This window comes from Microcebus murinus, chromosome 6 (genome assembly GCF_040939455.1).
Source record: "Microcebus murinus isolate Inina chromosome 6, M.murinus_Inina_mat1.0, whole genome shotgun sequence".
Lineage (NCBI taxonomy): Eukaryota > Metazoa > Chordata > Mammalia > Primates > Cheirogaleidae > Microcebus > Microcebus murinus.
In genome coordinates, this window is record NC_134109.1 from 6,304,721 (window position 1) to 6,332,121 (window position 27,401).

The 27,401-nt window shown below is 43.1% G+C and overlaps 1 protein-coding gene across 3 annotated transcripts in view; it reads right to left on the reverse strand.

Moving 5' to 3' along the window:
* The window catches only part of EML1 (EMAP like 1), a 174,191-nt gene that overhangs the window by 32,899 nt on the left and 113,891 nt on the right, over positions 1 to 27,401 (reverse strand). For 2 of the 3 annotated variants that reach the window (XM_012747101.3, XM_012747100.3), the window contains exons 4-7: positions 15,335 to 15,466; positions 4,573 to 4,601; positions 3,617 to 3,673; positions 1,077 to 1,206 (exon numbers count right to left, since the gene is read on the reverse strand). In XM_012747101.3, the coding sequence (XP_012602555.1) occupies positions 1,077 to 1,206; positions 3,617 to 3,673; positions 4,573 to 4,601; positions 15,335 to 15,466 (348 nt within the window). The remainder of the gene's footprint in view (positions 1 to 1,076; positions 1,207 to 3,616; positions 3,674 to 4,572; positions 4,602 to 15,334; positions 15,467 to 27,401) is intronic. The other variant, XM_012747102.3, reaches the window with a different exon arrangement.

Below are 27,401 nucleotides of genomic sequence, written 5' to 3' on the forward strand. Positions count from 1 at the left end.
TTTCCTGCATTTTCACTGTTGTTTCCTTGTAAAGATGCGGAGCTCCTGGCTTTTCCAATATATGCCTGAAGAGTTGACTGAGTATATGATAGTTCCTGCTAATCAGTTCTCTCATTCTCATTAGAATCCTAAATTCTATCCCATTTTTGATTATTTTTACTAAACTTCCTTCTTTTCTTTTTTTCTCCCAACTTTCTGTAGAGACGGATCTCGCTATGTTGCCCAGGCTGGTCTTGAATTCCTGGCCTCCCGAAGTACAGGGATTACAGGCATGAGCCACCATGCCCGGCCTAAGCTTGCTTCCTTCATAAGTTTTTTTTTTTTTTTTTTTTTTTGAGACAGAGTCTCACTTTGTTGCCCAGGCTAGAGTGAGTGCCATGGCGTCAGCCTAGCTCACAGCAACCTCAAACTCCTGGGCTCAAGCGATCCTCCTGCCTCAGCCTCCCGAGTAGCTGGGACTACAGGCATGCGCCACCATGCCCAGCTAATTTTTTCTATATATGTTAGTTGGCCAATTAATTTCTTTCTATTTATAGTAGAGACGAGGTCTCGCTCTTGCTCAGGCTGGTTTCGAACTCCTGACCTCGAGCGATCCGCCCGCCTCGGCCTCCCAGAGAGCTAGGATTACAGGCGTGAGCCACTGCGCCCGGCCCCTTCATAAGTTTTTAATCAGCTTTATTCTTTTGGAAAGATTAAAATTCAGACCAGAAGCTAGTGGTTCATTTTTCCATGACCTATCTCCCCAAAAAATCATTGATATAATAATATAACATTTTAATATGTTCTTTTCAGGGAAAAAGCATATGTATATTAATTAGAGCAAGAACCACCTATATTTCACTCAGGAAGGATAAACTGGTTTCCCCATAATCAGTAGCTCCTATGGAGCGCCTCTTTTGCTAGGTACTATGCTGGGATCTGACACGTGGCCAACTTTGTCAAATGAAGGTTCCTTAAAGTGAGAATAAAATATTTCACTTTTTAAAAGCTTAGGACTGAAGTTTTATTAATTTCTACAGTTAAGTGTCGAGTATTGATTTACTTTGTATAAGATCTAGTCAGTGAATAAAGGATACACCCATTCCAGCTTGAGCCTCTTGGTTGGAAGTTCTACTTTTGCTTCTAAATTGTAAGAATCCACTTGATCTTTGGGCATGTACATGGTAACAGGGCGTCCACGAAGAAACATTTTTACATAGCCTTCTTCTACAAAAAGAACAAAGAGTCAGTAAGACACCTCAGCCCCCAGCAAACCTGAAAACAAATGTCATATCCTCTCTAGCCTTTCTACGTCAAAGTGAAAACTTTGCCCTTACATCATTTCTAATTCACATCCTAGAGAAAAAATAACTAACACATAAAACCACACTTTGAAATAAAAGTTTGCATCTTGTTTGCTTTTGACATTTGGCTTACTCAGTACAGGAAAGATACAAGAAATTGTAAAAGGCAGAAAAGAATTAGGTTCCAACAATTATTTTCCATGAGATTTTAGTGCTTATGTTTTGTCAGCAGAAGGGGAAAAAAAAATACCCCAAAAAATTACAACATAAGAAATCCACTTAAATTTTTTATTGAGTTCAATGTATATACAATCTCAATATTAAATATTATAAAATATCTTCCAATATTTAAATTGGTTTGTTATATTGCAATGTAAAAATATATCTTTATGTATCTTTTACATTGGATAATTCTTTCCAGTGTAAAGAACACAAAATCAGCAGCAATGCATGCTAGGATGCATGCAAAAAGGAAAATGCTCAGAGAAAAGCTAGAAATGGAAAACAAAAGAACAAAAGACCCATTAGAGAGAGAAATTAGGAAGTAAAACTTTCTAGAACAAACATTTCTATAATGAAGTCACTTTTTATATTTCAATAAGTTATAGGGACAAAGGCAAATATATTGACAGGGTAACTCCTAGACCTTAAAAAAAAAAAGAAAACCCCAGCTTGGGTGTTCTGACTAGAGTGTTCAGGATACACTAAGCAAAGAAAATATCTCGTGAGCTCCTGATGAATTCTGTTCAGATTCAGAATTCGCTGAATTCTGATGCTTCACTGCAGACCCAAGGCCCCGGCCTTAATGGCATTTAAACTGGGCAGTTGGAACCAGGGATATCTGCACACAACTTAAAAAAATAAAATCATCCACAGAGAGGAAATCGGTAAGGAAAAGTCATAAAATAATTACAGTATTGTAAGTACCACATTTATAAATGAGTTTTGTAAGTCTTAGTCCTAAGGATTTCCAAACAATGCCACATGCAGCATTACTTAAAAGTTACGAGGCATCCCCATTTTATGTTATTGTGCGCGTGCACCTCAGGTCTTAAACTCATGCGTGTGACACACCCTTCACGCTGCGTATTAAGTTTGACTTTAAGTGAGAACCATGGAGGCATTCATCCATGCATGTGCCAGTTATCCTGTCCCACTGATCCTCCGCCAGGCTGCCGCCGACCTGCCCCGCTGCACCGGGGCCAGCCGATCTGAGGCCCCCTCCCTGCAGGCTCTCTTATGGAGACTGGGGTCAGCTTACACACTGCAGCCAAATCCATCATGGCCCAAACTGGATTTTACTGGGTCCTTCCTCCACGCTGACTGCTTCGCTCGCTCTCGTACTTGGTGGGCGCGGCGGTCTCCCTGCCCTGCTCTGCTCTCCCCGCGCAGGGCCCCAGTGGTCACGGCCACCCCCGTGGGGAATGCAGCCTGCCTGTCTCTGTGCCTCTCCTTGTGTGCTCTCCTTGGAAACCTCTTCTGCCCCTTAACCCCTCACCCAGATCTAAGCTCCCCTGACTGTGGCTACCAAACCTGAAGAATCTAAAAGCACCCAAAAGATGGACAATGAAAAGAGGGGCTGGAGCGATGGAGTGAGAAATCAAATAGAAAGTGATTCTATCAACTCTCCTCGTAAAAGATGAACCTATCCTTCCAGAAAACTCACAGAATGTTTGTAAGGAGCAAAGATGACATATAGTGCCATGTCTGTGACACATGAAAAGGCCACTGTGGATGCACACAATCAATGTGTGAGATACCTACTTGAGTGCATTGCAGTATGTGCTGGGTAAGGACCCTTATGATTGAGGCTTACTTATTGCACAACTTAAAATTACTGGACTAGGCAAAAAAAAAAAAAAAAGCACTAAATTTAGCCTTGGCACTGTTTTATAATGATAATTCAGCAGGCTACATTTAAAATAAAAATGCAGCTGGGGAAGCAATGTTTTTTCCAGGCATGTTAGGATAACAGCACACACAACCACCAAACCCAAAGGCGCTAGTGGGGAGAGGCCAGCAGCAGTGCAGGGTACCATGTCAAACGGTGGGACATCCAGGGGTAGCCCTATAGCTCTCTTGTGGTTTACAGAGATGAAAAAAATTCCTGCAATCAGCCAATAATCAATGAAGATCCAAATGATAGCCACTTATTAAAGCCCATCCAAGGAAATGCTCAGGGATGCTTTTAACTTAAAATAAATCAGAGTGGTTTGCAACACAAAAACATTTTCATACAAGAAGAGTATCTGTTTGCCTGTATGAAAAAAGTTTCTGTAGCCTGGGTAACAGCTTTGCTCAGAGAGCTATGAGGTTTCAGAAATGCTGCCTACCTTTGCAGTGTGTCACCCGGCGTTTCCCTTGTGATTTCGGAGACAGAGACAGAAGGGCTAGATGAAGAGACGGGAGTACTGCAAGTGTGACTGGCCTGCCTGCTCCCAGAGCACGCTGGCTCTTGGCGGGAGACCTGCCCTGCCCCCCGTAGTAAGGTCGGACACAGCTCAGGGACTCTGACAAGCGCGCTCACCATGTGGCCCTGCGCGCTTAAGGCAATTACCTTTTCGGTGAGTAATTTCATGCTTCCTGGGAATGAAATGAACACTAAAGCACATGCTGATAAATACAAAAGTTTGACTCTCATGTTTTAATTCTGAATTTAAGAAAAAAAAAAACCAGAAACATTATAATTAAATGAATTTATGTAACCAATTACATACTTATTCATTTTTTTTTGCATTTTAAATGCATTTTTAAATAAGGTTAAGATGCTAAAAAACAGCATCTGCCTTATTTAAAAGACATGTTATGGAAAGATCTACAGAAAGGTATATATGAACTATTAGTTTGCAGTTTAGGAGATCATAGGCAGAAAAAGAAAAGCTACTTTTAGAACAAAGTTATATAACTTGATGCATCAGAAACTTTCCCTTGAAGAGAAATGCAAATGTTGGTGACAGAATACAGTTAGTAAGGAAGGAATAGCCAAGGCAACAGAAGTCTTTAAATCTAGAAATTCCATGACTGCATGGGTGGTGGCATTCCACTCTCCCTTATTGCCCTGCCCTAAATTGGTTTTAGCGGGAGGGAAGTGAAGGGTTTGGTCTCTGTGACTGTGTGACAGGTGGTCTTGCCGTCATTATCAGAGCCCTTGGTACCCAGGACCTAGCTGGCAGCTCTCCATCTGGTCCGCACAAACACCAAAGCCCCCGAAATAGCTGCATCTTATCCATCCCCCAAGCTCTGAGGAAGTGAGTGAGGGGGACCCAGACGAAAATCAAATCAGACTTACCTGCACTGAACACGGGCTCCTTGGGTTTGCTGTGAAAATAAATCAAAAACAGTTTTTAAAGGTCACCTTGGGTGTTTAATCTCATTCACTTAAGACTTCACAGCCACTCGCTGGCTGCAGTAGTTTGGCCTCACACATTAACAGGAAAAACAAAACCAGTTTTCCCACAAAAAGGAACACGCATAAATAAAAATGTCCAAAACTAGGTGCAAGAGTTTACAATCCTAACTTTATTGCCAGAGCTGTGCTTTTCATGAAAGAGCAAGTAAGAGTTTGGGGGGGGGGGAGGAAATTCTGGTTAATCAAGATGGGAACAGCCCTGCCTCAATGTGTGAAAAGGGTTGTTTTTCTCCCCCTCGCTTTTCTGACAGATTATTTAAAGAACTTATTCAACACCATCAAATTCCTGACAAAAGACCTTTCGGGTGAGGCCTTGAGATGAGAGCTCACCTCCGAGGTGGAACACTGCTCTGAGGGAGACGGGAGGGGGGGACAGAGGGGCAGGGAGAAGGGAGGGTTACGGGGTGTGGTGCCCCAGCTCAGCCACCCCATGGGGACACCACTGCTGACTCCAGCCACCCTGGGTGCCCGGCACTAACAGGCTGAGACCGCCCTGTGCCCGCACCTGGGAAACCAAACCCACGAATGTTCAAGGACAGTGCCGCAGATGGACGGAGGTCACCGCTAGGGGCAAGTGTTCCGCAAGGAAGGCTTCCCCGAGGGGTCCCCAGGTGCAGGAGAGGGGGGCCACGGCTGCAGGCCCACCCCTTCCCGTGAGGGGCACCCCTCCCAAGAGGACCGCCTGCGGGGAGACGGCACCATCTTCATTCCAGCCTGGGACAGGGACGTTCAGGGAACACAGGGAGTGTGAACGGCAACCAAGCCCGAGTCTGGGAGACACCCAAGTTCATGCTGTTCTCCACACACCATCCACATCCGCCGACTTCTTCCGGTTTAAGACACGGAGCAAGACATGGGACACGGGCGAGAGCCGTGAAGTGTGCTGCTTTTATCCTCACTCCTTAAACATTGCTAGAAGCACACATGCATTTTTTGTTGTGCATACTTTTTTAAAAAAACCTCAGTAGATCTATTCCTAATATTATTCCTCCTTAATTTTTATTTTGAAATACAATGAAAAATATCATGAATAAAAATTAGCATAAATCCTGTGATGTAATAAATATTAATAACATTATTATGTTATTGATTTCCCGATGATTTCCCGTAGTATGTAGGGTGAGCTAGTGGGGGCTACCGCTTTGCTGATGCTTTAAAAGTGGTTTGCACTGTTCGCACTCGTTTTATGTAGATAATTCTGCTACAGGCTTCCTTTTCCAAATTCCACACTACAGTAATTGGAAATAGTACTATACAAGCACGGCAGCACCTTTTAACCTACAAGCCTAGCTCTTGGCTTGGACCTGTACAATCTTCATGGTACTCCTTTATCCTTCTGACCTCACCCACCTTCCCTGTGTTCCCTGAACCTGCCAGGCAGGTCCTTGTGTCGGCGTTTGCTCAGGGTCCCTCCTGGACCTCATCCCTACAGCTGCTGCTAGAGCCTGTTCCCCTCCTCAGGCCTCTGCCACCCCTCCCCGCCTGTTTCACTGTCTCTGCAGCACTCGGTCACTTTGTGTCTCCCAGGAGGAGGTAAGCTCCGCGAGGGCAGGGATCCGTTTCGTCCACTGCTACCTTCCCCTTGCCTAGAACCAGAGACAGCGGCTGCCGCGCCTGGTGTGAGGCCCAGCGTGCAGACGAGGGTCTCTCGGTCCTCCCGTCTTCAGACTTCGCTAGGGCTCTCAGCTTCCCGTGCTGCCCCCTCCCGCCTGCCACGCGTGCTCACACAGCGTCTGTGGAAAGGGGTGTGTGTCAGTGAAGGGGAAGGGTCCCCTTGTGTCTGGAGCCCCTGGTGATTCCAAACTCTCCTGCCAGTCCACACTGAGCCTTTAACAATTCTATAAAGTTTCTGCTGTTTTCTTCTTACTCCATCTACGAGGGCTGCCTCCTCTTCCTGCTGCTCTGCCGAAGATGAAAGCAGGCAGGGGGCCTGTCCCTCCTAAGAGGGGCTTGACACGTTTTGGATTTTAGTTCATGACACTACTTTGTGACCTCAGCTGTAAGGCGGGTTTCAAATAGCTATGATTTGGGAGATTATCTGGCTTGTTCTCACTGTTAGGGTGGGAGGGACGTTCTTGTGCTTCTCTGTGCGCTAAGCAGAAGCAGGAGTCTTAACTCCAAATTTTATACACGCCATTAGGTGCAAGGCAGGGGGAGGACAGGAGGGGGGAAGCTGGAACACACACCCCGAGGCACATCCCCAAATGGCAGAAACAGAATCAATGGGAAGCCAGGTAGGGAAGTGAAAGACATTTTTTTCATCATGACTTTGATCACAAAAGTAGAAAGATGCAAAAGCTATGAACACAGAAGGACGCAATCCAGAACTTTCCCGACAGGCAGGGTGTGGCTCCTTGCGGGTTAGAATGCCCAGCCCTGTTGTAGGAAGGGCGAGCAAACACTGGGTCCAGAATGAGACTGCATTCGTCCCTCGCCCAGGACAGAGTCGATAACGACCTGACGCCCACGGCAGAGGTGAGCCCAGAGGAGAGAGAGGATTTTCCGTCTGGGGAACAGACCCTCACTGCTTGGCTGTTCTGGTAACAGGTGTGGCCAACATCTCCAGCACGAACAGTGCTGAAATCCGATGCCGTTTTTACCGTGTGTTTCGGCAGGGTGGAGATTTGCTGAGGGAGCTTAGCCGTACGCTCCCTCGGGCTGGTTGGTTCCGAAGACGATCCGAAGGACCTTTAGAAGACATGAGCAGTCCCTGGGGACTTGTGGAGGATGCAAGGTGCACTTGGGCCTTCACCAGGCCAGACCAGTAGCCATATATGGAGGTGGCAGAGGACTGGACATTTGGCTCACGGACAGACTGGCAGCCTGAGGTGCAAGGCTCACCAATACAGAGCAGCGCACTCGCCACCAGTGAGGCAGCTACAACCGACCAAGTCTAAGTCGCACGCTGTCAAGTCCTGAAAGTGCTCACTGTGGACTCTGGATGCAGACACCATCTAACAATGTTTTTTTTTTTATTCATTTGAGAAAACTCATATGTGTCACACTGTGAACTGGCGTTTACACGGAAACAGGCTCCATGAGAACCTGCTCAGACTGCGACTCGACAGTCACCGCGCTTCTCCTCTGCGGGGGGTGCCGCGCTCAGCACGTGCATCTAGGTTAGCCCACTCAGCCCTGCGTTCCCGCACGGGGCCCAGGGCTGGTCCCGAATGCTGCAGGTCTTGGACACACAGGGGAGTGTGTAACGGAGCCCCGGGAGACCAGCACCGGAGCAGAAGCGACAGGGGCCGAATGCCCTTTGAGCAGAGACACTGGCTTACGGAAGTGATTAAGAAGGCTTCATCCCGGAGGAGCCTACAACGAGTTCAACGTGTTATTTCCCTGTAAGTCATTCACGTCATAAATACCAGGGCTCTCGGCGTAACGTGACTTCCTTTGAAAACGATTTCATGTGATAAAATACAGTCCCTGCTGGAAGTCTAAATATTCCACGATGGAAATAATGATTCTTCACAAAAATTGCCCTTAGGCAGCTTTTCACTAGAAAGAGGGTCATTTAGGAACCCTCTATTAAAAATGTTTCTAAGTCTCCGGAGACTTTATTGGGGACAAAACCCACTGCTTCACAGACATCTCCAGCCGACACTTGCAGCCTACCTCGGTGGCCGAGAGCCGAGCGGGGCGGCCCCCGGGCGCGGGCAAGGCGCTTCCCCCCACGGCCCGCCGCCTCGTCTACAGAGTGGGGACACGGCTGTGAGGCGCAGGCTGCGGCGGGAGTAAATAAAATGTCTAACAAAGCGCTCGACACATGGTTATGAACTAATTTACTTATTTCTCCTACTTTCACTAACAAGAAGCTGTGTGCATTTCTGGGCTCCTCACTTAATAGCCTCAAAACTAAAACAACATAAAGAATATTGGCACTTATTTTTGAATTTACTGAAATATAAACGACCCCATGGCTTGAAGAGTAAAACAACTTTTTCAGTAAAAAGATGCTTGATTTAAGTCACCTGATTTCCAACACAAACTGTTTTAAAATCTAAAATGTGCTGTTAAATTTGTCCACCTCTAGGTGGTGCTGTTTACACAGTTCTTAAGCAGCTATGCTTTTTAAAGGAAATCAGAGTCCCCGCACAGCATAAGGACCTTTCCGTCAATGACAGACCACACGTATGATGGGGGTCCCGTAAGATTATAACATGCACTTTGTGCCTTCTCTGTGTTTAGATGTGTGCAGGCACACAAACGCTTCCCGCTATGTCACCGCTCCCCACAGGCTTCAGCATGGGAATAGCATGCACAGGCTCCTGGCCCAGGAGCAACAGGCCGACCCGCACAGAGCCTAGGCTAGCATTGCGAAGTCCGCTCCACCATGCTCACACAACGACATCATCGCTGGACCAGGCACTTCCCACGACGTGTCCCTGACGTTGGGGGCACCTGACTGCACACAGTATCCTTTCACTCATTCGACAAATATCTGTGGAGCAGCCACTGTGTGCCGGGCATTGTGCGAAGTACTAGAGACACACAGAAGTGACACAGCTCTGCCTCCACCCACCCTGCAAAGCTTAAGGGAGGGCAGGGGGTGCGTGGGTGTGGGAGGAGGGAGCTGGAGCTGCAGGCAAAGGTAACACAACCTGTAAAGCACCTGGCTCAGACTAGGGGCCTGGGAAGCTTCCCGGAGACAGGAGCACCCTAACCAGTCCTGAAGGCTGAGCTAGAGTTTGTCCAAATATGTTCGCCCTCCTCCCTCTTGCCTCCCCCCAAACTCCAGATACACACAAATGTCATTTGGGAGAAGGAAACACCCCCACCCCCTTCCTAAGTTCTAGAAGGTGTATGCCTTAGAATAATTCATTAAGCTATGCATTTGTTTGTGTGGTTTTCTGTAACTGTGCTTTATTTTACAATAAAATAAAAAGATTTCTCTGAATATGCTGTTTTCTCACTTTAGATTGGCATTTCTTTACTGAAGACTGAGCCTGATCGATCACCTTTTCATTGGTTGATTGGCTAACTGCATTTCCTTCTCAGTGAATTGCCTGTTCAGACCCTTTACTCGTTTTTCTACTGTGTCATCTTTTTCTCCCTGGTTTGTGGTGAGAGCTTTGAAAACTGAAGAAACTGACCCTTCAGTTACTGTGTCGTTAACATTTGTGGAGTGAACGAATCTGTTTGTGCTTCTCCTTCCTACTCCCCACCACACCTTTCACTGCTATTACTACGTTCTGAACACAGCTGGTGCTCAATAAGTTACTCAGGCCTGTGGAACTCAATGAGCAAGGGGATCAAAGAAACTTCCAGAACTTCTGATTCCTCCCTTTTCAGGATGGGGTAAAGACAGAAACAGGAGTTGGGGAATTCCAAAATGTCCCCAAGATTAAAAGCACTTGAAATCTGGGGAGCGGGACAAACGGTGAGCAGACGACAATTCCGGTACCGTGGGACACGGATGACGATCCTCATAGCTGCCCCTCAGGGAGTGCCACCTGCAGGTGCACTCCGCGCCTGGGACTCCACACCATCTCTTGCAATCCTTACTCCAACCCTGAGAGACAGGTACTGCTTTTGCAGTCACTGAGGAAAACCCCAAAGAGATTAAGTAAGTCGTTCACGATCACACAACAAACAGTGGCAGAGCTGGGATTAAAACTCGGTTGTGGTGATAAAGCCCCATCATTTTAATCTTCTTTTGTTACACTGATTGGGTAGAAATATTCATTCAACAGACGCCTGAGTATCTACTCTGTGCTGAGCACTGGTCTAGATGTTGGCCTGGTCTGACAGGACTGGAAACACCTATTGGTACCTAAATGTCCAACTAAACAATGTACCTCTGGCTGGACACACTCCATCTACAATAATGTCGTCAGAGTGTATTTACTGATGCAAGATGTGCCCACACAGCAAATGAAGGTGGGGATTACAAAATACGCAGGAGGATCCATTTATGCCAGGATTATAGGCCAGGCTCACATAACACCCTGGAAATAAAGCCCAGGTGGGAGTGCGACGCGGGTTATCTGTGAGCGCGTGCAGTGGTGAGGTGGCAGTGAGTCTCACTTCCTCCGTTTTGTGCCTCTGGGTTTCCTAAGGCACGTTACTTGTGTAAGAAAGAAATTACGTCAGAAAAGAAAAAACGTTGCTGGGGAAGTGTGTGACGTGTTGGGGAGGAGTAGGGGTCAGGGCACAGGAGAGGATGACGGGCCCTGGACCCCAGGCCACAAATCGAGACTGAGATCACACCACTTGACACTGCACTGGAGAAAGCAGAGGAAAAGCAACTTTGAGCCTTGAGCACCTCCAGGCGAAATAGTGAAAAGGCCGTTTCCCCGGGCGCCGGGGCTTCAGAAAGGAGTCTCAGGCGCCTACCCCGCCGGTCCTCACAGCCTCGATGGGACCGCGGGGCTGTCGCACACGGGCGCTCAGCTCACGCGACACAGAAGGGCACCACACCTGAGGGGACACTTCTCACTTGTGAGCATCTTCATTATTTTGAAGTTTTCTTCTTTTATATTTGTTGACTGCAAAGGGGGACAGTTTACACACATGTTGCAGCAAAGTTTCCGGCAGATGGCCGAAACGCTTCTTGCTCTGACAAAATCAGCTCATTGTGACAACTTTTAGATGGGACCAGTGTCTTGCTTATTACAAAGTTGACATATCTCATTCCCCTCAGAGTTACAAAGGGGGAACCAGTTTGATAGCTGAAACACTTTATCAATCTAGCAACATCTAACATAAACTGCGCTTCTAAATAAGTAGCTATTTTTCTATTGCTATAAAATACTTCAATTTAAAAAACTTCCCCACCAGATTAGTACGCTGGCTATATTTTACAAGTCTTCCATGACAATGTTATTTGATGATTCCCTATGTAGATTTAGTAAGTCCTTTATGATGACATGAATCACCATATAATTAATATTCATTTACCATCAATAATAAATAAAAATATTGCAATGTCTTATATGGCTTTTGTTTTTAATGGAAGTTATGTCAGTGCAAAGATTGAAAGCTGTTAAAATGTAGTAGCTGTTGCAAAGGATTTTAAAATGATAAACATTCTAAGATAAAGGTCTACCATGTCACAAGAAAATGTTAAACCTAGTGACCATTTCTAAAGAAAATGAGATATAGGAGCAAGATGATTGAAATGGTCATAGTAGGCCGGGCGCGGTGGCTCACGCCTGTAATCCTAGCACTCTGAGAGGCCGAGGTGGGCGGATTGCTCGAGGTCAGGAGTTGGAAACAAGCCTGAGCGAGACCCCGTCTCTACTAAAAATAGAAAGAAATTAATTGGCCAACTAAAAATATAAATACAAAAAATTAGCCCGGCATGGTGGCGCATGCCTGTAGTCCCAGCTACTTGGGAGGCTGAGGCAAGAGGATTGCTTGAGCCCAGGAGTTGGAGGCTGCTGTGAGCCAGGCTGATGCCACGGCACTCACTCTAGCCTGGGCAACAAAGTGAGACTCTGTCTCAAAAAAAAAAAAAAAAAAAAAAAAAGAGAGAGAAAGAAAGAAAAAGAAATTGTCATAGTACAGTTTTATGACAGCAAAACAGATAATTATTTTAAAATAAATCATATCTTAAAAAAAGTGAATGTTTGGGACTTCACAAACATTTATTTTGTGTTCAATAGTAAGATTTGTATAATTTATATGGAATGGCTTTATATTTGCCATAATTATTATTATTGAGAAATACATACATGCTTATATGGAATTGTTTTTCTTGAGTAAGGGGAGCCTTTTTCTAATTTGTGCAACATTGCCACATGTGCTAACAACAGCTTTGCACAGGGTGTGTGAAAAGTTGTGAGCTTTATAGCTAATAATCTGTAATTGATACAAGCTAAAGCACTGCCACGTGGGACCGATTTGCTGCTTCTACAAAGCAGGACAGATTCAAAGTTATGCCTTTGGTGTCAGCATTCTCACTCGCTTACATTCCAGTGAGCTTTCCGGAGTGTAGACCAGGACTCCGGAACGGTGGGTAGACTGAAACCATGCACTGGAATCACCCACGACCTGCAGACTAGCTACCTCCTGATGCCAACTGGAAGAATCACAAGGATTGATAACACATTATTTTCCACTGGTAGATTTTGTCAAAATCCAGGTTGTACTCATTGGACTGCGTCACTTATGTGAATGTAATTTAAAGCATGTCATATGAGAAAAAAGACTAGGCACTTCAGATGTCATCTAATGCCTTCATCTTACAAATGAGGAAAATAAAGTTTGGAACTTTGGAAAGTCTCATAAATTATTTTTCCCTGCTGTGCACAGTCTCTTTTTATAGCAACTATCGTAGCGATGATGACCACTTACTGAGTGCCAAGTACTATGCTGGGCGTTTTCCTATGAGTTAGCTCATTTATAAGATTCAAGGGAATTAGGTTTAAATTTCCTAAATCACAGAAGAAAAAACTGAGGTTTGGAGAAGTTAAGGCAGAAAGAACTGGTTTACAAACCCAGATTTTTCTTTTACTGCAGCTCCTGTGCCCTTTCCATTGTCTTGCTGCCTTTGGTAACCAAACAAGGACAATCTTTCAAAATGCAGGACAGCCTACTAGGGCAATGAACAAATTCCGTAAATGTTGGGGAAGAGACTGTACCATCTTGAGACCACCACCGAATGCAGTAATGTTTCAGAAAGGAATTTGGAGGGGGCCACCTCTCTACATCTTTTCTTTGCACACGCCAGGTCCCCAAGACAGGCATTTCTCAGCAAGACACTAGCTCTACTTTGGTGCTGGGTCAAAGCAGCCCAGGACTGGGGCTGCTCACACGGGAATGGAGAGGAAGAATGGAGAAGAAGAGGTCAGGCAGCCACTGAGTTGCCAAGCTGACCTTCACTTCTACTGCTTCCTAGCTGCTGTTGTCTGTCTGAGTTACCCCTGCTGTTATTCCTATGGGCCCCTTAAAGGTATCCACCAGCACCAGCAATCCAGCAATTACCTAAGAGAAGATGTAACTCTCTCCAAAAGCCCCCTGGGCCTTTTGTGCAACTCAATCAGCTCTGCGCTATGCTGGCCTCAACCATCCCTGGGTTCTAATGAGATAAAGAATTTATTATTATCATTATACATATATGTTTTGAGACAGAGTCCTGCTCTGTTGCCCAGTGAGAGTGCAGTGGGGTCAGTTTAGCTCACAGCAACCTCAAACTCCTGGGCTCAAGTGATCCTCTTGCCTCAGCCTCCCAAAGTGTTAGGATTACGTAAAGGCATGAGCCACCACACCCGGCCAATAATTTATTTTTAAATGGACATGTTTAGTTGCCTGAATTCTTCTGGGGAAATGATTAGTAAATTTTCCTAGTCCCTCATTTCCAAATCAAAATTTCCTAGCATGGCACTTTTCAAAAATCCCTTTGTAAATATCTTTTAGGAAATATTTACCCAGCACATTTACCAAAGCCATGAGACTTTAAAGATAAAACGGATCTGGAGTTTACACAATGCAGAGTCTTTTGGAAATTCTTAATAAAAATCAGATGTGCAGGGGAGGAGCCAAGTTTTTAAGAACTGCCAAAATGTAGACATTTCAGGTCAACTTCTGAGCTTACCCTACATTCAGAGAAGCACCTTCGACTAACTCACACCCTGTCGCCACTGAGCAGTCTAAGTTAGAAGACAGAACCCATAACGACAGTTTGTGAATTTGTTAATTGCCCGTGGACTTGACCTGCTACAGATGTGAGAAGTGTCTATCTTTTCTACAAAAGATATCTTTAAGGAATAAAACTGAAGAAAAGTTTAAGCTTTCTTTATAGGACTGAACTGCAACAATAGATCTACAAACTTGGAATTTTTACAGCCTATGGGTTGGAGTCAAATGCTTTATGACTAAGCCTTCTCCTTACATGTACATTTGGGGAAAAAAAATGTTTGGCCTCTGAAGCTGAAATATCTTCCCAAGTTTTGCTAAACAGAGAGAATAAAATTAAAGTACCACGTTAGGTAGATACACACAGAGAAACTGATCTCATCTGCATAATACATTATGTAAATATAAATACATTATGCAGGCATAAGACAAGCTGCTAAAATGCCAAAAAGCAGCTTTCAAAAATGAAATGTGACTATTAGTTTCACAGACATTTATCATAATCCATTATTAACTAACCTTATAGAAAAATTCAAAATTAGAATTGTATTCCACATAACCAGAAAAAAAAAGGGGTTCGCATTTCTGATGTTAGTATCAATATTAAAAACAGTCTCTGACAAATCACAAAACTGCAGCTTTTCACCCACTCTGTCTCAGAAAATACTGCTGACAAACTTAAGACAGTCCATTAAAATTAATTTTAAAATGTCAGCAGGGTGCACAGAAGTATAAGGTGCTCCACATGGAAATTCAGAACAGCTCTCCAAGTTCCACACACACGGCACCAGGCAAATTCTCAGGAAATACTTTGTCTACACAGGGTGCTGGGAGTTCGGGTTACAGTTTTTCTACCTGGACGGTAATTTGTCGGAAGCGTGACCGGCAGCCGCCCCCAAACGGCTGCTGGAGCGGCGCCCCCGGCAACCTCAGCGCAAGGCCTGTGCCCCCGAGACAGCTGCCAGCTTGTCTGAACACTGGGGACTCTTCCGTTCACCTCTGGGCGTGAGAGGTGACAAAATGTCTGGACCGAGGGAGCCAGCAGGTACGACATCCTTACCTTTCACTGTTCTTTTTGCCACTTGAAGAACTGCTGGTAGAACCGGTCCGAGTCCGGTTTCCCTTGGAGTCCCCATTGCTCTCCTTGCGACCACCAGGAGAGACTCGTTCCGAAGAGCTGGTCCGCTTGATGCTGCCGAAGGTGCATAAAAGTAAATGACGATGAGATCCTTAATGCCGAGTTTTATTTTACTGCTAAGTATAAAAATATATAAAAAGAGAATGTCATACTTCCACGTGGATATTCAAAAGATAGATTGGTTCAAAAAGAGATCAAAAAAGCATCTCAGAACGTCACTTGGAATCACTCTCTCTGCTCACTGCCTTTGCAACTGAGGCAATTAGCACAGTTCAAAGTCACAGAGAAAAAGGAAAAGTTAAGATCCCCAACAGTACTGTGTGAGAGCCCTCCAGGGCCTTAGAGGGAAGGTCCTGCCCTTGAGTGGGCTTCAGTCTAGATAGTAGCGCTCACCAGGGCCGATGTTGCCCCAGGAGACATCTGGCAACGTCTGGAGACATATTCGGTTGTCACGGCTGGGGGAGGGGCTGCTATTAGCATGTGGTGGGTACAGGCCAGGGGTGCTGTGAAACCTACAGTAACTCCAGGACAGTCCCTACAACCAAGAGTTATCCATCCCAAAATACCAATAGTGCCAGTACTGAAGAACTCTGGCTAAAGGCACCCGAGGGACAAAAACAAGTAGGATGCCAAGGTAACGACAAAAACATTCCACTGTATGTGAAATCTTTGCTTAGAGGTGGTGCCCACATAAGTGCTCAACTTCATTCTGCATACCCAGAGGGGCTGGAGTGGTTAGAAGCCTGGGAGGGGGGCCTGGGAAGGTTTCCTGAAGACCAAATTTTGGGGAAAGATCAAGGGAGTGGCTTGATGTGTTGTTATCACAAAGGTGGGAAGCGCTTGGTCTAGGAAGAGGGACACCCTATACACAGGTAAAGCACAGGCATGAGGGGTAAACCAGAGCCAGGGCCCGGGGTGAAGGTGGGCTGTTCCCCGCTTAGAGCATGCTAACTGATGTCTGTGTCCTCCCAAAATTCACCTGTTGAAATCCTGACCCCAGTGTGATGGTGTTATGAGGTGGGGCCTCTGGGGGATGATCAGGTCACGAGGGCGGAGCCCTCATGATGAGATTAGTGCCTTATGGAAGGGACCCAGAGAGCTGCCTCGCCCTCTGCCATGTGCGAAGACAGGCCGTCTCCACCCTGGAAGCGGGCCCTCCCCAGAACCCAGCCGTGCGGTGCCTGATCTCAGACGTCCGGCCTCCAGAACTGTGAGAAATAAATGTCTGTCGTTTACAAGCCGCCGGTCTATGGCGCTTAATTACAGCAGCCCGAACTCACTAAGACAGAGCATGTAACTGTATTGTAGGTATCTCTGCGATTTTTTCTTAATCCATACATTTTTTGAGATCTTATCATGTTCATCATTTTGCCTACTTTGCAGAGCCTCCTATATAAATTTGATACATATTTACAAAATGAAAGGGTGAAATAAATGGAAGTGTCACACATTGACCCTGTCACAAGAAGAGACACGAACTGCTTTTTTTATTTTTGTCTTTTTAAGAGGCTGGGTCTCACTCTGTCACCCAGGAGTGCAGTGGCGCGACCGCAGACCAGCTGCTTTAACGTAGCACCTGCTCTGTAAAGCAAGAAGGCGAGGCGTGGGGGGCGGTCCAGGGCCTCGGCTCTGGGAAGAGGCACACACGTGGGGGGGGTCTGGCCTCGACACACAGAGTTGGAGGTGTGGGTGGGTGAAAATACAAGTCTGCAACTCGGGAGATGGCCCGGGACAGGATCTGCCCATCTGGTAGGCACTGAGCCATGCATGGGAGGAAGTCACCACGGCAGGAGAAGGGGAGAGGCCCCCAGGGAAACAGTGGTTTTTAGGACGTGGGCTGAGAAACCACCAGGGGAGTGTGGGGCAGCAGAGACACCAGGACAGGAGTGGCGGGCAGCGCCGGGCACCGCGCAGGACCGGAGAAAGAGCCTCGGGCGGCTGAGTTAGCACGCTCCAGCGGGGGCTGCACAGCCACCCCCCTCGGCAAGGGTGCGCAGGAGCCGGGGAACTCACGACAGTGAGGCTGCTGCCACCGCCAAATTCCAGAGTCCTCATCTCTCGCAGTTAAAGAGCACGCCTCCCACACGGGCAGCCCCTGCCCGGCTGCTGCCTGGCGGCCAGCGGCTCCTCTTCCTTACCTTCCTTGCATTCATTCGCTCTTTCTCCGTCTATGCCTCCCTTGGCCTAACTTTAAGTCCTCCTTGCTCCGTGGCTCCAGCCGTTCAGTAAGAAATCTCCTAGCATGTTTTTATAAACCCCACGGTGTGTTGGCGTTTGAAAACTTACTTCACTCCCAGTGTGAGCAAATGTAAATAAAATGACCACATGAATGATTAATTTATTTTAATGCACTTTCTGCCGTCCATTTGGTAACTGAGGAGGCTCTGCACGTACAGCAGAATCTTACAGCTGCAATCTGAATGGGCGCGCCTTGAAGCCACAATGCGAGTTTTTAGAATGCTCAATTTGGGGATAAGGAAATTATAGATCTTAGGAGAGAGCATTACATTTCTGAAATTTGGGACTGAAGTCTAGAAATTACAGAAACATGTGTGCTTAAAGTTCAAGATGTCCCAGTGACGAAAAACATCAGGCTAATTAAATTTAGTGGGATTCTTCTCTGCCAAGTACCTACACGAGGCTCTGAAGCACACTGTGCCCTGCCCAGCTGGCAGGGTCCCGGGGGACCTGGCGGCAGAAGGCGGCCGGGAGCATGTTCTCTGGGGTGTTCCTCAGGGAGTTCACAGCGAGTTCATGGCAACTCAAAGAAGTGTGCAAAACACCCTTAAGGAGCTGCAAAGCCATGACTGTTAGTCAATCATAGCAAACACCAACTGATTTTCTAATAATTAACACGCAGCCAGGTGGCTGGGAGACTTTGCGGGGACATCAGTGACAGAAGCAGCAGCAGCAGCTAGCACGTGCTGAGCCCTCTACACTCTACATATACTGCGTTATTTGATTTAAACCTCAAAGATCCCTGCAAAAATATCACTATCATCATTTCACAGAGCAGGAAACAAATTCAGGGATGTGAAGCAACTTGTCTGAGGTTAGGGCACGTGGCAGGGCTGACCACTTCATCTGATGCTCCCTCTGCTGGGCCACCGGGGACCACCTGCAGTTTATGAGGCCCCAAAGCACACTCGTTTTGGAGGACCTGTTGAGCCCCTAAAAAACCCGTGAAGGCCAATAATTAATACAGTTGCATGATTTATGACTTGACGAATGGTAGGCACTGGATAAGACCTTTAAGCTACTGTGTTAAAAGGGAGATAAAAACTACCAGAGGCGCAGCTGAAGTTGCGAAATAAATCTCAGTTCCCTCCCCTGGGTGTCCATCAATTCAGTCTGCACGCACGGTGACGACGCACAGACCTGTTCGATCTACATGCAAGAGGCACGAAAACAAAGTAGTAGCAGAGTAAACATGAGCGCTATAATATAAGCGTGGAAAAATAGTCTGATGAGCTCCAATAAATTGCAGGATGCATACATCACAATGGAAAAACATTTTGGTTTGCATATATAGACTTGGATGTAATCCAACAAAGCTCTTTCAAGATTTTTGTCTATTCCCACATTTGCATTAAAATGTTGAACTTAAAAAAAAAATCTTAGTATTGTCCTCTACATAGAAAAAAACAAGACATTTCCTTTTGAGAGCCAAGGGCTCTTACGAATTAAAGAGGATTTACTAGGACTCGAAATGAGGGACAGAAAATAAAGCTTGAAGACAAGACATTTGCAGTAACAAGGGCAGCCAGAGAGAGCAACACTGCACACTCACCGCAGGGAGCCTCCTTAAATAACCAGCGGGGAATAGCAGAGAAGTTACGTTCCCTCTGGACAGCAAGTGGAACATAATGCTCTCTATTGTGAAAGTGGCAGAGTGCTGGCTTGCGAGAGACTGTACAACAGTGCAGTACGTTTTTTAGTGTTTAAGGCGAGTAAAGTATTTTTGGTGTAGAAATGCAGACAAGCCATCCTTTACTCCTTTCCCTTCTGCACTCTTCCCTCACAGCTAAGCCTAAACTCTTATAAGTTCTGAAAATAAGATGGCTCTTTACATTGCATTACGTGCACATTCAATAGTTTTTTTTTTTTTTTACCAATTTTAGACATAATAAAGTCCCTGCAATGGAGACTGGTGATAGGAAGAAAACTGGCTTTCTTCTGGTGATTACATGATAACTCCAAGCATAAGAAGCTATTACACAATATGTTTTTCTTTCAGCCTGTGATTTGGAATCAAGAATTGGTCTTCCAAAATCTTGCCAAAGGATCCCAAATTTTATTAAATACAAACCAGAGCAGAAATCTGACAGGTAGTTCTGATGTGTGACCAGAGATTTCCTGATGGTTTCGTTTGTCAGGATGGCTGGGGTGACTAACACTAGAGACAAACACCTTTGTGGTCAACAAATACTTATTGGGCACCGACCACATACTGGGCACTCTGCTGAGCACTGGAGAGTCAACAGGGGACAGCATCTACCTGGCTTTTGTCCTGCAAATTGTGAGATAGTTCTGACAGCCTGACATAAGCCACTTCAAAAATCAAATTAAGAAACATTCTTAATTTGTCTGAAAAAAAACCTTTGTGGCGAATCCAAGTAATTTTTTAGGAAAGCTGGTGGTCTTAGAGAATCTTAGAACATTCCATACGGTAGGGGGGAAAAAGTTTTTTCTGTAAGGTGACACCAACTACCTGAGCCAGAGGGGAGGGCTATCTCAGTTCTGACAAAGTACCAATTGCTCTTCCTTTGTTCAAGGAGGTTAACACTTCCTTCTCTCTTTTCCTACTGAGAACAGACTCAAAACATGGATTAAATGAATCTACATTTCAATGGATCTGAATAATAAAGAAATATATTAGAAATCATTTTTAAAAATCAACTGAAGTCATATTTCATTTTTCTGTTCTTTAAGATGTCACATCATACATCCAGCATTGACTTCGGCACAGTTACAGATGCTGTACTTCTAACAAGTGGAACTATTTTTCCAAAGAGCTTGGGAGCTTGGCTGCTTGTTTGGAGGCAATAGATGTTTGCCATTCTATCTCACACTTGTCACAGAGCATTTTTAAAATAATGCTTTCTGTACCAGTGTGTCCTTTTGAACTCTATTCTCATAGCTCCCCCCCACTGGAATGTGCTACTTAGGAGCTGAGAGCATGAGTGACTGTCTCCTTTTTGAGCCAGTGGAAACGTCCCTCCATTGTCAGCCTGGGCATCCCACTGAGCAAGGTATGACCTACAATGTCTTCCTTGGATTTTCAGCCTTTTTTCTTTGACTAATGGAAACAAAGCTTTTCCCAAGGATTCCAAATCAAGCCCTCAATCAAAGTCTTAATTGGCAACACAAAGCACCACCACTGGGTGCTGGACTATTTCCAAGGGGGATTTTGTTCTTAAGCACTAGGCTGAAAAAACCCAGAGAAAAGAAAACAAACACATACCTATCCACACACCACATACGCCCCAACTCATTTAATTTGGAACTCTGATTACAGAAAAATTCCTACATGATTGTAAACATATTTGAAATTACTTGGAAGTTATTTTAATCCTAATATTGCCCAGCTAGCTCCTTTCTGTTTTCAAAATTCTCTCCTAATGAGAGTTCTATAGGAACTTTACCACAGAGTAACAATTAGATGCTACTGTTCATATTTCCAACTTCCAAATGGATGGGAACTCACATTCATGGAAGTCCATAAAGGCCAGAAAAAAACCAAAACAAAACAAATGAATCACTATACTCTCAACTCAAAACCCAGAGTCTTGGACACTCAAGTCTAGAAAACCATGACTCTGAGCTGGCAGCTATACGCTGACAGTAGTTTTACTTCTGTGGTTAGATTCAGAAAATTTGTTCCCCATGCTTATCCTAACTGGAATAAATGTTTCAAATATTAGAACTAAAAATACAATCTCTCAGGAATTTTAACAATCATGCCAACTACTCCTATGAGATCTAAGAAAATCATAAACAGTCAATTAAGTTATGGGCATTACTGCACTACAGCAAAGTTACTTTGGACTTCTACAAAATCAAAGACAGCAAACATGTATGACATATGTTCTCAGGAAGAAGCAAATAAACTAAAACTAGAAATTTTATCTACATTTCAATTCTTTTGTTTTTTGTGCTGAAAATTTTTTTCTTTTATTTTATATTCCAAATATAAAGATATGAATTATAAAATTCTGTTTTTTTAAGAATAAAAGGGAAAAATTTCACTTCTTCATTAACTACAGGCACACCTTGGAGACATTGCAGGTTCAGTGTAAGACCACTACAAAAAAAGCAAATGTCACAATAAAGTAAGTCACACAAATTTTTTGGTTTCCCAGTGCATATAAAAGTTATGTTTACACTATACTATAGCCTACTAAGTGTGCAACAGCATTATGCCTAAAAAGCAATCTGCATACCTTAATTTTAAAAAAAAAACTATGTTGCTACAAAATGTTAACAATCATCTGAGCCTTTGGTGAGTCAACCTTTTTGCTGGTGGAGGGTCTGGACTTGATGGCTGCTGACCGAGCAGGGTGGTGGTTGCTGAAGGGTGGAGAGGCTGTGGACATTTCTTAAAATAAGACAGCAATGAAGTTTGCAGCATCAAATGACTCTTCCTTTCACAAAAATTTTCTCTGTAGTATGTGATGCTGTTTGACAGTATTTTACCCACAGCAGGAGCTCATTCAAAATTGGAGTCAATCCTTTCAAACCCTGCTACTGCTTTATCAACTAAGTTTATGTACTATTCTAAATCCTTTGTTGTCATTTCAACAATGTTCACAGCATCTTAACCAAGAATATATTCGATCTCAAGAAACTACTTTCTTTGCTCATCCATAAGAACCAACTCCTTATCCATTAAAGTTTTATCATGAGATTGCAGCAATTCAGTCACATCTTCATGGTCCACTTCTAATTTTAGTTCTCTTGCTATTTCTACCACATCTGCAGTTACTTCCTCCACTGAAGTCTTGAAACCCTCAAAGTCATCCATGAAAGTTGGAATCTTCTTCCAAACTCCTGTTAATGTTGATATTTGACCCCTCCTTACTTCTTAACAGCATCTAGAATGGTGAATCCTTCCTAGGTTTTCAACTAACTTTGCCCAGATCCATCAGAGGAATCACTATCTCTGGCAGCTATAGCCTTATAAAATGCATTTCTTAAATAATAAGACCTGAAAGTCAAAATTACTCCTTGATTCACAGGCTGTAGAATGGACACTGTGTTAGCAGGCAGGAAAACAACATTAATCTCCTTGCATGTCTCCATCAGAGTTCTTGGGTGACCAGGTGCATTGTCAATGAGCAGTTATATTTTGAAAGAAATATTTTTTCTAAGCAAGTCTTAATAGTGGGCTTAAAATATTTAGTAAACCATGCTGTAAATACATGTGCTGTAATCAGGCTTTATTCCATTTAAAGAGCACAGGCAGAGTAGATTTGACATAATTCTTAAGGGCCGCAGGATTTTCAGAATGGTCAATGAGCACTGGCTTCATCAACAACATTAGCTCCTAAGGAGAGAGTCAGCCTGTTCTTTGAAGCTTTGAAGCCAGGCATTGACTTCTCCTCTCTAGCAATTAAAGTCCTGGATGGCATCTTCTTCCAATAGAAGGCTGTTTTGTCTACATCAAAAATCTGTTGTTGAGTGTAGCCACCTTCATCAATTATCTTAGCTAGATATTCAGGATAACCTGATGCAGCTTCTACATCGGCACTTGTTGTCACTTCACCCTGCACTTTGATATTCTGGAGATGGCATCTTCTATTAAACCTCATGAACCAATTTCTGCTAGCTTCGAATTTTTCTCTGCAGCCTTCCCCACCTCTCTCAGCCTTCACAGAATTGAAGAGAGCCAGGGCCTTGCTCTGGTTTGGGCTTTAGCTTGGAAATGTAGTAGCTGGTTTGACCTTCTATCCAGACCACTAAAACTTTCTCTATATCAGCAATGAGGCTGTTTAGCTTTCTTATCATTCAATGGAGTAGCAGTTTAATTTCTTTCATGAACTTTTCCTTTGCATTTGCAACTTAACTGTCTGGTGCAAGGGGCCTAGCTTTTGGCCTATCTTGGCTTTTGACATGCCCTCCTCACTAAGCTTAATCATTTCTAGATTTTGACTTAAAGTGAGAGATGTGAAACTATTCCTTTCACTTGAACACTTAGAGGCCATTGTAGGGTTATTAATTGGCCTAATTTCAATATTGTTGTGTCTCATGGAATAAGGAGGCCTGAGGAGAGGGAGAGAAACGGATGAACGGTTGGTTGGTGGAGCAGTCAGAACACACAAAACATTTATTAAGCTCACTGTCTTATATGGGTACAGTTTGTGGTGCCCCTAAGCAATTATAATAGTAGCATCAAAGATCGCTGATTTTATCACCGTAAACGATAAAATAATGATGAAAAAGTTTGAAATACTGTGAGAATTACCAAAATGTGACACTGAGACACTGAATGAGCACATGCTGTTGGAAAAATGGTACCAACAGACTTGCCTGATGCAGGGTTGTTATAATTTTCGATTTATAAAAAAACATATCTACAAAATGCAATAAAATGAAACACAATAAAATGAGGTAGACCTGTGTTTGCCACTATAAAAAATCAATCTTGAAGTTAAACAACTCATTTTTAAACAATCAATGGTGAAAGAAGAAATCATAAGGTAATTTAGAAAATATCTGGAGACAAATGAAAACACAACATATCAAAACTTACAGGATGCAGTGAAAGCAGAACTAACAGGCAAGTTTATAGTGGTAAATGCTTACATAAAAAGAAGATAGATCTCCAATAAACCACCTAACTGGGAACTAGAAAAATAAAAACAAAATCAAAAGTAAGGAAATAAAAGAGAGAACAGAAAAACAATAGAAAAAAAATCAACAAAACCATGAGTTGGTTTTTTGAAATGATCAACAAAATTGAAAAGCCCTTAGCTAGGACAAAAAAGAGAAAAAGAAGATTTAAATAACTAAAATTAGAAATGAAAGAGGGGACATTACAACTAATGTCATAGAAATAAAAAGAATTATAGACTACTATGAATAATCATATGACAAAAAATTAGAGAACTTAGAGTAAATGGATAGATTCCTAGAAACATAACCCTGACATTTTATTTCTTCATAAAGTCATAAAAATATAAATAGACCCATAACTAGTAAGGAGATTAAAGCAATAATCAAAGACTTCCCAACAGATGGCTTCATTGGAGAACTCTATTAAATATTTTAAAAAGAATTAATGCCAAACCTCCTTAAACTCTCCCAAATTCATTCTATAAGGTCAGCATTACACTGATACCAAAACCAGATGAAGACACAAGAAAACTACAGACCAATATCCCAGATGAATACTGATGAAAAAAAACTTCAACAAAATACTAGTTAACTGAATTCAACAGTACATTAAAAGGATTATATATCATGGCCAATTGGGATTTATACTTGGAATGCAAGGATGGTTCAACATATGAAAATCAATCAATGTAATACCCAACATGAATTGAAGGAAGGACAAAAACCACATGATCATCTCAATTGATGTAGAAAAAGCATTTAACAAAATTCAACACCCTTTCATGATAAAAACACTCAACAAACTAGGAATAGAAGGAAATTACCTCAACTTCATAAAAATCATATATGAAAAGCCCACAGCTAAAATCACACTAAATGGTGAATGATTGGAAGCTTTTCCTCTAAGATCAGGAATAAGGCAAGGATTCTCGCTCTTGCTACTACCATTCAATATAGTACTGGAAGTTCTAGCCAGAGCAATTAGACAAGAAAAAGAAATAAGACATCTAAAGTGGAAAAGAAGAAGTAAACTCTGTTTACAGATGACAGGCTCTTATATGTAGAAAACCCTAAAGATTCCATAAAAGAACTGCTAAAGCTAATAAATGATTTCAGCAAAGCTGCAGGATACAAAAATCAATACACAGAGATCAGATGTATTTCAATACTATAACAATGACCAATCTGAAAAGGAAATTAAGAAAATAGACCAGGCATGATGGCTCACATCTGTAATTCTAGCACTTTGGGAAGCTGAGGCAGGAGTTTGAGGTTGAAGTAGGCTATGATGATGCCACTGCACTCTAGCCCAGGTGACAGAGAGAGACCCTGTCTCCAAAAAAAAAAAGAAAGAAAGAGAGAAAATAATTCTGTTTACTAAAGCATAAAAAAGGATAAAATACTTAGGAATAATTTTAACAAAAGAGGTGAAAGATATATACTGAGAACTATATAACCTTGCTAAAAAGAAATCAGGGAAGATACAAATAAATTGAAAGAACATCTCATGCTTGTGGATTGGAAGACTTAATATTGTTTAAATGTTCATACTACCCAAAGTCATCTATAAATTTAATGCAGTTCCTATCAAAATCCCAAGGGTACTTTTTGCAGAAACATAAAAAAAAAATCCTAAAATTAATATGGAATCTCAAGGGACTCCAAATCTCCAAAGAAACCTTGAAAAGGAAGAATAAAGTTGGAGGCCTCACATTCCCTGACTCTAAAATATACTACAATGCAACAGTAATCAAGATGGTGTGGTACTGGCCACAAAGACAGATATGTAGATAAACGGTACAAAATAGGGAGCCCAGAAATAACCCTTGCATATATGACCAAATGATTTTTGACAAGGGTGTCAAGACTACGCAATGCCAAAAGGACAGTTTCTTCAACGGATATTGGGAAAATTGGATATCCACATGCAAAAGAATGAAGTTGGACCCTTACCTTACACCATATAAAAAATGAACTCAAAATGAATTAAAGAGCTAAACATGACATCTAAAACTATAAAACTCCTAGAAGAAAATGGAAGGGAAAGGCTTCAGGACTTTGGACTTGGTAATGGTTTCTTGAATATCATACCAACAGCACAGAAAACAAAAGCAAAAATAAGTAAATGGGACTACATGGAACTTAAAAACCTGTGTGTGTCTATGAAAACAAACAACAGAATAAAAAACCAACCTAGAGAAAAAGAGAAAGTATTTGTTAATTATACATCTGATAAGTGGTTAATATCCGGTATCAGTAACTTTCACACTTCAAAAACAAAATAACCCCATTAATAAATGAGCCAAGTTCTTGAATAGACATTTCTCTAAAGAAGATATACAAATGGCCAACAAGCACATGAAAAGATGCTCAACATCACTAATCATAAGAGAAATGCAATTCAAAATCACAATGAGCTATCACCTCACATACGTTATGATGGCCACTATAAAAAGAATAGGAAATAACAAGTATTGACGAGGATTGGAGAAAGTGGAGCCATTGTACACTGTTAGTAGGAATGTAAGATGGTGTGGTCATGGAAAACAGATCGGAGGTTCCTCTAAAAATTAAAAATAGTTATCATATGATCCAGCAATCCTATTTCCAGGGATATTCCCCAAAGAACTGAAAGCAGGGTCCCAGAGATATTTGTACGCCCATGCTCGCAGCAGCATTATTCACAACAGCTATAACATGAAAGCCACCTAAGAGTCCATCAACAGATGAATACATTTTTAAAAAATGATATAAATACACAAAATGGAATATTCTTCAGCCTCAAAAAGGAAATCAGTCATATGCTACAACATGCATGAACCCAAAGGACATTATGCTAAACAAAACGAGCCAATCACAAAAGGATAAATGCCATATATATGATTACACTCACATGTATTACCTAAAGTAGTCAAAATTATAGAAACAGAAAATAGAGAAGTGGTTGCCCAGGGTGGTGGGGTGGGAGGAGAGTTATTGTTTAATGGGTTTAGAGTTTCAGTTTTGCAAGATGAAAATGTTCTAGGGATCTGTTGCACAACAGTGTGAATATACTTAACACCACTGAACTGTACACTTAAAAATAGGTAACATAATAATTTAATGTTATGTGTTTGGAAGTTTTTGGGTCTTTTTTTCATTTTTTTAAAAGACA